The following is a 10,898-nucleotide window of genomic DNA, read 5'->3' as shown; positions in this document are numbered from 1 at the left end:
ATAAAGTGACAACACGAACGTGTGAGTGTCTTGTTGGCTCCAAGCCAACTTGAAATGACGAAATCATCCTTTCCTAAAAGAAAGGCACTGGTTCGTTGTACCCGTTTTTTTTTGGTCTGATGGCCCGTTGTACCCCAAACACTGGAGAATCCTAACATTTCCAACAATTTAGCAGAAGAAGCATAATAGTAGATACCCTCATGCCCATCTCAGCAGAACATTCACAAGTATATCCAGGTATGTCCAGTTTTTTTATACCTACTTCAATCAGTCAAAAAGTTCAAACCTTTCTTGCTCCCTCCCTCTTTAACTGATACAAAGTAAAACCCTTTCCACCATTTCCCATCTGCAAGTCAAGAACCCAAGAACCCATCTTCCAAATTCCTCAAGCCCATCAAAGAGACTCCCCACCATGACAGGTTAGTTATTTCTTTCACTTTTGCAATTGGGTTTACGGATTAGAATTAGATCTGCAATCATTTTGTTGTTGTTGGTTTTTTCAGGGATGATTTCAAACACAGCTGTGGTGGTGATGGGTTTCTTGGGAATGCTTTACATGGCAACTCAGCTTCCACCACCACAGACATCTGCTCTGCCTGACGATCCTTCTCCAACCTCACCAAGAATCAGGCTTGCTGATGGGAGGCATCTGGCTTACAGAGAAAGTGGGGTTCCCAAGAGCAGATCAAAGTTCAAGATCATCATAGTTCATGGCTTTGGAAGCTCTAAAGAAATGAGTTTCCATGCACCCCAAGTAATATACATTAATCTCTGGTCTTGATCATTTTCTTGTTTTGGTTCTGATATATTTGTAGACTTAAGTTGGCTCCATAGGGAATTAGTGTAAGGAAATAAAGGGATATGTGAAAGCTGGTGTCATAAAAACTATGCATCTGGTGTCAATTTAGCAAATCTTTGAAATTAAGCATGAGTGAATTTGAAAGAAACTGCAGAAAGAGATGGAAAGCTACTTTCATCATACACTTGTTAAACATGTTAAGAAGTTTTGCACGGGTTTGTAAGAATCATGTATGGTTTGTTTAGTCTTTAGAACTATATTAATTCAGAAAGATGGTTTAAAAAACAATTTAGAAATCGTATTATAATCTGGTTAAGGAAGCAGTACTGAAGTTTCAGTTTAAAGAAAAATGTCAAAATGAGATGAATTTTACGATGCTTCAGTTTCCCAGGAAATGATAGATGAGTTGGGGATATATTTTCTGCTATATGACCGGGCTGGTTATGGAGATAGTGATCCAAATCCAAAGCGGTCAGTGAAGAGTGAAGCCCTTGACATCGAAGAACTAGCCGATCAGTTACAGCTTGGATCAAAATTTTATGTGATTGGAGTATCAATGGGATCATACTCTACCTGGAGTTGCATCAAATACATCCCACATAGGTAAAACCCTCACTTTGGGTTCTGCTTACATTGATGACCTACTCGTTCATGTAGGAAAGTTTTGTCACTATTTACCGAAATTCATTTGTGTAGGTTAGCTGGTGTGGCTTTTGTAGTCCCAGTTGTGAACTATAGGTGGCCTTCATTTCCAGACAATCTGATAAAGGATGATTACAGAAGAAAACTAGTCCAATCAGCACTCTGGTTTGCAGAATATGCCCCTGGGCTGTTGCGATGGTGGGTGACTCAGAAATGGCTCCCTTCAACTTCTGTCATGGAAAGAAACCCGGTATTCTTCAACACCAGAGACATTGATGCCCTCAAAACAGCCCCAGGCTTCCCAATGCTCACTAAGGTAACCATATCTTGATCTTCCGTATCCAACTGTTACCTAATTAGACACCTGAAACCATGTTCTTGTTTACTAATGCAGGATAAATTACGGCAAAGAGGGGTTTTTGATACTCTGCATAATGACTTTAAAGCAGCTTTCAGCCATTGGGATTTTGATCCGATGGATCTGAGTAATCCATTCCCGCAAAATCAGAGCGCCGTCCACATATGGCAAGGTTATGAAGATAAGGTTGTGCCATTTCAACTGCAAAGATACATTTCGTCAAAACTACCCTGGATTCAGTATCATGAAGTTCCTGATGGTGGGCATTTGATCATCCATTATGCTGGTTTATGTGAAGTCATTCTCAGGACACTTCTGCTTGGTGAAGAATCACTTCACTACAAACCTATTACAGCCAAAACTGTATCATAAATGTTAAATACTAAACATGTTCACTGTGTAGATTGATTCATTTAGAGAATCACAGCATGTACATTTGTGATTGGAAAGTTTGAAGAGAAAATACACAGTTCATTCTTTATAGGCTCCAGTATTGAGCATCAAGTAGCTAAACAATGAAATAGTCACACATTGGTTCTTATTTCTTAGAGACTGAATCAAAGTAAGAATGAAGACGAATGCTATTCCTGGAGAAGCCAGTTTTTCATAAACTGTTTAAAAGAGTCGAGCATTAACAAATAAGAAAATAGTCTCATCAGCCGAAATGGGACAGGAATAGAGAAATACTTTCAATTTATAGAGATTAAAACGATATCCTGTGTATCAAGTCATATCTAGCTTAATTCAAATTTCTAGGAGGATGCATGTGATCATTTGATGCAATGGGTTGTGGACTGTGGTAATATTTCAGTTTAGTTCATTTGAAACATGCAAGCATTTTGCATATGAAGCATGTACAAGTAAGAAAATGACTATCGGAATATTAACAACTAGCTTCATTACTTGTTTATATTCTTTCGATGGTATGGTCGTAGAACTTCGAAACATCTCTAGATATCTGCTACACATAACAAAGGGAACTAAAAATCTAATTGCATTCTCAATAGGCAAACTATATAACTGAATGTTTCCATATGAAAATGTAGACTATCTTAACTCGACGGTATATTTCCCAGCACAAGGGGAGAAAACACTGCAATTAACAGTGCCAAAGTCAAATCGTTTAAAAACAGAAAAGCTTGGCTTGGAGAGGTTATAAACAGGAATAACTGGATTAGCAGAATAAAAGAACAACTCTTTGCATGAGTATGCAAGCATGCTATGTGTAATTGTGTAAACAAAGACCTATATGCACAGTTTTGTGATCGCTATATACCAGCTGATCGAGAAAGGGTGGCCTTTCCGATCACACCCATTCCCACAAAAGGGAATGATACATCTTATCCTATAGCAAGAGTTTGATGATGGTCTCCTTATCCTCATTTCTTCCACAAACACTAGACCCTTTGGATCACAGAAGTCAAAGGCAGTATGTGAAAGAGAGATTCTTTGCCTGGCAGATTGTTTCAGAATTCGGAACAAGGGCACCTGGTTGCCTAACATCATTATCATCGCACTTGAAGACCTCCACTAGCATATGTCACATTATGATACTGTCAATATGTTAAGCCTATTTTATTTTCGGATTCTGAGAACTAAGCCTGCCGATCTGAATATTAAAAATGAGGAGCTCCAAAGGTCATTCTTCAAAATTTATGAAGTTTTTTTTATTTATTTATTTTTTTTAAGGTAGTTTGGTATATGTAACATCTATTAACTAAAATTACGAAAATACATAATAACAGGGATTTGCTACACTACCACGCCTACGCTCAATACATAATAAATAACTGCTTAACAGTGATCAAGAGTAAGGTTTGAACCCAATCTACCCATTACCACTTACCAGGTCACCAGGGTATACAAGGTTATGTAATAATTTTCAGTGAGAAATGAACTTTGCTACTTTTTCTGGGTCGACTGAAATGGATGAAGCTTCTGCCTTCCTTGCTGCCGTTCTAAAATATAAAATGGAAACCAAGCATGTATCTTTCATTTTAGAAGATGAACTACAGCATCAAAGCTGAATTCTTCCCCGGGTTCAAAAGAGGCTTCAAGATCTTCAAAGCTTTGCTCCACTCTCAAGTCCTTGCTGACTTTTAAACATTCCTGCAGCCATCAAAAGGGTGGGAAAGAACAATACAAACTCAGGTCTCAAGATTAATTGGACTTGGAAACAAAAAAGTAAGAAATGTAGACAAATGCTATTCCAGAAATTACTCATCAGTCTGAAGGGAGAAAAAGTCAAGAAATACTTTCAATATATAGAGATTAAAAAAGAGGGGCACTCCTGTGTATCTTTCCATATTGATTTGTGTTCAAGTCATAACTAACTTCAGTCAAATTTCTACGAGGATGTGTGGTCTTTCTTTCAATCATCTGTAGGTCCATCATCCAATCATTTCATTGAACGAAAACATAAAATTCCATAAGACTCAAATGCAAGTTAAAAGTAGTCCTGCCACCACATTATATTACAATCACGATTAACAGTTCTCTGTGGGTTCACCTTTTCAGTGAATAATATAAAAGTATCAAGACTATAGTTCAGTTATTTCAAATGAAATCTGATCGGTTTACTTTCAGGCCAGTAGTGATAGAACTTTGATGCAACGAACAGTCTAGGAAAATTTCAATCACCGAAAAAGCAATTTGATGCATTTGAAACAAGTGTGCTTATTCACAGTTAAACTAAAAAAGCAACATGCGAGCTCCCTTACGAAGCGTGTACAAGGAAAGGGAAAAAACAATCAGAATATCAACAGCTACCTTCTCTACATATTCAGCTACTGTAGAGTTGATCACTTTCTTGATTACTTGTTTATATACTTTTGACGGTCCAAGGACTTCAAGCAAAACATCTCTAGGTATCTGCTAGTAAAAACAAACGGGAATTAGAAATGCAATTGCATTCTCGATTGGCAGAATATATGACTTGGTGTGGGTGTGGGTGGCCGTTTAAAATGTGGAGGATATTTATAACTCAGTGGGAGCACCCCAGCAAAAGGGGAGATAGTTTACAGTTGCAGAGGTAAAAATCAAACCCAGACAGCATGGCTGAGACGGAGAAGGTCAACCACAAGTTACTAATTGGCATTGACAGAATAAAAGAACAACTGTGAGCAAGACAAGTGTCATAACTCCACCCAGAAGGCAGGAGTGCTACTACAAGAACCCTTAGAACATGGGGATTGAAACATTAATATAACTATATATCCACAACTCAAGGTAGAGGCTGTGCCCAGCTCTTTAAGCTAGGAGGTATAAGAATCATGTGAGGCCAGTGAGAGTTGCAATTAACAAATAAATGTCAATGCAGTATAATGTATCTTTAATTACAGTAAAAACAAATTCCATTTAGATACTTGGAGTTGAAAACTTACATTCGGTGTTTTCCCTGGTAGTTCAGATTTAGTTTGTCAGCAACAAATACCGAGAGAAAGAGATAAAGAAGAACATTAAGTTAGAGTTGTCTGAAAAAAGGAAGATAATGTACAAGAAAATTACACAAGAAAAAGAGATCCACAACCCTTCTTGGTACAAGTCTCAACAATTCGTTCGATTGTCAAAATTGCCTATGCTAAAGCAACAAAAAGGAAGAGCCAATGAGCTTTCCTCCTCTTTATCGTCTTGCACTTATTTAGCTCAAACAAGCTTCTATTGATAAGATTTATTTACTTTGAAAGAAATTTCCAAAGAGGTGGATCAGACATCAATTCACACACCGATACAAATACCAACCAAAGAAGAAAGAAACACCAACCACAAGACCACAGAATTAACAAATTCTGCATTACACTACAAAAAAGAGGAGCAAATTCCTAAAGAAAAGATAAATCGAAGACCATATAGATGCCTATTTGCAGACTCAATAGCACAAGATATCAAAACAAAACTACATCAGACATATAATGACGAGGCCAAGATCTTTTGTGCAAAATTTAGTTTCAACAAATGAAATTGAAATCCAAGCTGAGTACTGAGGACGGGCATCAACCCTTTTTAATAATAAGTAATAAAAAAATTATTAGTTAAACAACACACGTATAATTTCTCCCCTAAAAGAATGAATCTGTATCTTTCGCACAAAGTCACACACTTGTCTAAAATGCCCCGGCTCACATTGCATTCCATAAACACCCTTACAAAACTTGCAACACAAGAAAACGTACCTTTCTAGGTGTTCTAAATCTGATGTCACACACATCCCAATCTTCAGACATAAGCTAAATGAATTTATTACCGGTAAAAAAAGGTATATGTGCATAGTGCACAAATAAATAAATTTAGTATTTTGGTAAAAGTTGAGTAAGAAATGAATGGAATGAGTTATCTGGTGGTAGAAATTGGAGTCTCTGTATACATTGTGATCCATAAAATATAATTATCAACTTTTTTTCATTACATGACTACCCAACTGACACAAAACTGAACCAGCATCCGGTACGAGAAGAAAAGTCTAATATCCTATGTCTATGGAAATGTATTGCAACACAACATGAACTCATATCTTTTTACTTTTTAGACTGAAAACCTGAAGTGGGTGTATGTTTTTATACAGCTTTTCTTTAACTTATGCAGCCATATGGTCCACAAAAGGCAACTAGCATAGATCAGTTTGTAACATGATAGAGCCGATAAATTGGCAATGAAGACTTGTGAAGAATGAAGAAAACCATAAGTGTGTTATACAAAATAAAAAAGCAAAGGTTCATTTTTCAATTATTCACAAAATTAAGAGCCTACCTCCTTTCACTCTTCGAAATCCGGGTATTGGTTGGGCGGCAGCAACCATTTTGTCAAAAACGTGATCAAATATTGCTTGAGTTTTGGTCCCAGATACCTCTACGCTTATCTGATTGCAAATGTGTGATTGTTATGTGGTGGAAATCTAGAAATATCAACAAAAATTTATGGCCATCTAGAGTAGAGCACTGTATATGATCAACCTAAAACAAACAAAGGGTGTCATCTTGATCAACCGGTTATACTTTTACATTAGCTTAACAAACAAAGGGTGACCAGGAAAAAAAAAAAGGCTTAGCAGGAATCCAGGGATCATCCCATATTTTGTATCATGGTAGCACTTTCCATTTCCCCAGTGCCATGTAGGAATATATGGGAGTAAACTCCCACTACAATAAATAGAAGCTTCTGTATAGAACTAAAACTGTCATCATACCTTTAATTCACCAGAACCTGAAGTAGTTGCAGTAATAGACAAGTCTTCAGATTGAGTAGAGGATACTCCAATGTCTTCTGTGCCTAAATTGAAGAAAAATACAGTTCACAAACTACAAAAGTACTTGCAGAATGCAGTAGGCAGAAATCTAAAACCACAAATATAAGAACTGTTTGGTCAATACTTAACCAACTATACCTGATAATACAGCACAGATAGCAGGAAGATACTTGAGACTTTTCCTGTAAAACAAAATAAAAAATTCGGGAAAATCAAATATTGAAAGATAAACAACTCCACTTGGTAATCAAAACCAAACCATCAGTATACATAAAACAAAATCCACTAAAAGCTTCAAATAAGATGAAACAGAGACACAAGCAAGTAAGAAATCAAAGTCTCGGGACGATAACATTTATACCAAGTAGTTTACTCATTACAATCAAAGTTTCCCAATGCTTCTATCTAATGTACACATTTGTACAACATTAAACAACCTCAACTGATTTGAAAAAACCTTTTTTGTATTCCAAATTACTATTACAGTCACAGTGTTGCTATCCAAAGTGTGAACTCTCAAGTCTCTCATACACAATGCAGCAAGCTAATGAAGCTATGAATTGTAGATAGGGAAGAAAGTTTACCCGCTAAACAGAACATGGGGTGTGGAAGAGAACCCAACTCTTGTAGCATGTTGGCAACCAAGAGCACAACTGCAGTAGCTTCTAACAGAAAAGTGCTGCAGAACGATGAGGATGACATAAGATGAAGGTTTGAGCTTTAATGGGTGAAATAGGGAGTATGAGAATTACCTTGGGGGGTTGAAGTGAGGTCATAAAGTGTGAGGAAACTGCGGCGGCGGTGGTCGTCGTCAGTGTGGCCATGGTGGTGGCTGTAATTGAAATAGAAAGGAAAATCTTATCCGTCCAAATACGGAAAGGCCTCGTCGAAATCTTTTCCGGCAATCAAAATCTTATATTTCTTTTTCTTTTTTCATTTCAATAAATTACAGAGAAATTTTATTAACACATCACTAATTACTAGATACACATCTTATACTAATTACTAGATACACATCTTAATACATCATCAATTAATTTTATTGTTTTAACATTTTACTAGATACACATATCTAAACTCCCTACGATACCCTTATTTGAATACACAACTTATTCACTAAATACACGACTCATTGACTAAATACACATAGTTTTCTAGATTCGTTACTCAATTTATTAAAAAAAAGTTCACATTAGTGAGATTTTTCTCAAAATATTTCATCTTTCCTCGTACTATTTCACCTCATTGGCATCTTTCTCGAAAGTTTTTATTTTTCTCTAAAGGGTTTCACATTGTTAAGATCTTCCTCGAGGGATTTTCTTTTGTTAATACCATCTTCCATCAGTTTTCCTCGACAAAATTTATTCTCCAAGAGTCTCTTACTCAGACTGATTTCAAGAATTCTTGAGTCTAACAAATCAAAACAAAACAAAACAATACATCATTAAAGTCCTTAACATAACTTTTAGCATTAGAATGCTCAATTTTGTGTAAAACTAAATTAATCGATTCTTGAGAATCATTGCATAGTATTCATATGTGGTGTCAAAATATTGGTACTTGATTCAAGCTAAAAATTAAAAAGTGTTAGAAGTACAATAATTAATATGAATGTCTTAAACATGATATTTTCTTTACTTTTGATATAAATGTCTCTTTTGGCATTAAGATGCTCAATTTTGTGTAAAACTAAATTAATTGATTCTTATGAACCATTGCATAATATTCATATGTGGTGTCAAAATATTGGTACTCGATTCAAGCTAAAAATTAAAGAGTGTTAAAAGTACAATAATTAATATGAATGTCTTAAGCGGGATATTTTCTTTACTTTTGATATGAATGCATTTTTAGTCATTTTACAGACCCACAAAGTCTTATATAATTTGTACAAAAAAAATGTGTATCTAGCATTTAGGGATGTGTTAATAAAATTTACCCTATCTTTTTCTTGGCTTAAAATTTATTAAAAAATGTTATAAAGTAAAGAAAAAATAGAGAGAATAGTTAAGAGAAGGTAGAAGTCATCTCATTCATTCTCATTAGCCTCCTTATATAGAGGTATGGTTTACATCACAGTACATAACTAATAAGTAATTACGTGGACAACCACATAGATTATAATATTTATAACACCCCACATTAGATGTCCACCATTGAACGATAAAATTGGACGCACTTAATGTTGTCTCATTAATAACTTTGTCAGGTAATAAAAACTCAGTTGGAGAAAAATAACCCTGGTCGAAAGAGCAAAAGAGTACAACACACATATGTCTTAGGTAGCATACTTCTAGATGCTCCCCCTGATGAGAATCTCCCTTGAGTGTTGCAAACTTCATGCGCGGTAAATAATGGTTTGATTGTTCATCACTAAAGTAACACCATGCGTGGTTTGCATATAGGGCCATCATGAAATTTCAAACTTGCAAAGTTAAAACAATACTAACAGAGCTAGACGATTTTCAATACGTCTTATCTCGTTTAGTCATATGATCAAATTCATACACTAAGTAATATTTATACAACATAAGCAAATTGAAATATCTTATGGCGTATCTAGCCATACACATCAATATCTTTGTGTATTGATACGTTTATATAAGCTCTTCAACAACTCTAAGTAATTCATAACTTCGAAAGTTGGAATATGTAGCAACATAATTCGAATTTGATTATGTAGTCCGATCATAGTACTCATTGAGGCAATTTTGATCACGTTAGCTACAATGAAATAAGTATATATGAGCTAACTTTAGACTATTTGATTCCATGAATTAGCTTCAGGCTTTCTTAATTATTCATGGATTGAATTACATTAGAATCATTCATGTACCTGAATCTTTTAAGGATTTGACAAGCGATATGCTTGTAATGACACTTTATTTTTGGGAATTTGCTTTTAGCAACATGTCTTTTATAATCCTCATAATATACGATGACAAATACTGTAAGTCTCTCATCAATAAGAATTATATGTAACCTTATACTTACAGAAAATTATCACGTATATGGAAAGATATTCATAATTCTCATGTCTCTTGTAGACATTATGCCATAATGATTTATTTTCACTATGATCAATACCTTTTTTGTATCATATAAGATTTAGAAAAGAATGATTCAATATGGTTTGAAATGCTTCGATGTATTATTCTTCTCCGAATATGAGCTTTATATAGAGATACAATCATAACACTACTAGAAAAATATTTCTTACATCTACACCTACACATACAAGGAAAGTAAATATATACAAAATATTCTACACTCCCCCTCAAGTTGGTGCATAGATATCGATCAAGCCTAACTTGCCAACCGAGTTGTCAAACACTTTCCTTGACACTCTTTTTGTGAGAACATCTGCTAATTGATCTTCCGTATATACGAAAGGGAAATGAATGATTTTCCTATCCAAGTTTTCCTTAATGAAATGTCGATCTACCTCCACATGCTTTGTCCGGTCATGTTGAACAGGATTATGAGCAATTTTAATAGCAGACGTGCTATCACAATGCAAGTCCACGGGTTTCTTGAGTTTGAAACCCAATTCTTTCAATACATTACAAATCCATAGCATCTCACAAACTCCATGTGCCATACCTCGAAACTCTGCTTCAGCACTTGATCTTGCAACGACTTTTTGTTCCTTACTACACCAAGTTACAAAGTTTCCTCCAACAAATGTAAAATACCCAGATGTAGACCGTCTTTCAGTCTTATCACCAGCCCAATCAACATCTATGTACCTTACAACTTCCAATTCACCATTCTTTTCAAACAACAAGCCTTTTCCAAGTGTCATCTTAAGATACTTCAGAATACGATCACTGTATCCATATGCTCTTCGCTGGGAC

General features: G+C 35.4%; 2 protein-coding genes across 2 annotated transcripts; one reads left to right on the top strand and one right to left on the bottom strand.

Moving 5' to 3' along the window:
- Positions 1 to 245: 245 nt before the first annotated feature.
- Positions 246 to 2,248, top strand: LOC101311155. Its single transcript, XM_004291560.1, has 5 exons — positions 246 to 419; positions 504 to 754; positions 1,191 to 1,402; positions 1,496 to 1,757; positions 1,836 to 2,248. Exons 1-5 carry the CDS (start codon positions 413 to 415, stop codon positions 2,169 to 2,171), a joined length of 1,068 nt encoding a protein of 355 aa, XP_004291608.1. The 5' UTR covers positions 246 to 412; the 3' UTR covers positions 2,172 to 2,248.
- A 1,193-nt stretch (positions 2,249 to 3,441) lies between these two features.
- On the bottom strand, positions 3,442 to 7,938 carry LOC101310860 (trigger factor-like). Its single transcript, XM_004291559.1, has 8 exons — positions 7,794 to 7,938; positions 7,626 to 7,720; positions 7,180 to 7,223; positions 6,982 to 7,064; positions 6,546 to 6,654; positions 5,183 to 5,196; positions 4,569 to 4,670; positions 3,442 to 3,908 (listed from the first exon to the last, which is right to left on the bottom strand). Exons 1-8 carry the CDS (start codon positions 7,863 to 7,865, stop codon positions 3,792 to 3,794), a joined length of 636 nt encoding a protein of 211 aa, XP_004291607.1. The 5' UTR covers positions 7,866 to 7,938; the 3' UTR covers positions 3,442 to 3,791.
- Positions 7,939 to 10,898: the final 2,960 nt, after the last annotated feature.

Source organism: Fragaria vesca, linkage group LG2, assembly GCF_000184155.1.
Source record: "Fragaria vesca subsp. vesca linkage group LG2, FraVesHawaii_1.0, whole genome shotgun sequence".
Lineage (NCBI taxonomy): Eukaryota > Viridiplantae > Streptophyta > Magnoliopsida > Rosales > Rosaceae > Fragaria > Fragaria vesca.
The sequence above is the reverse complement of the archived record's forward strand: the minus strand, read 5'-3'. Positions and strand labels throughout refer to the sequence as shown.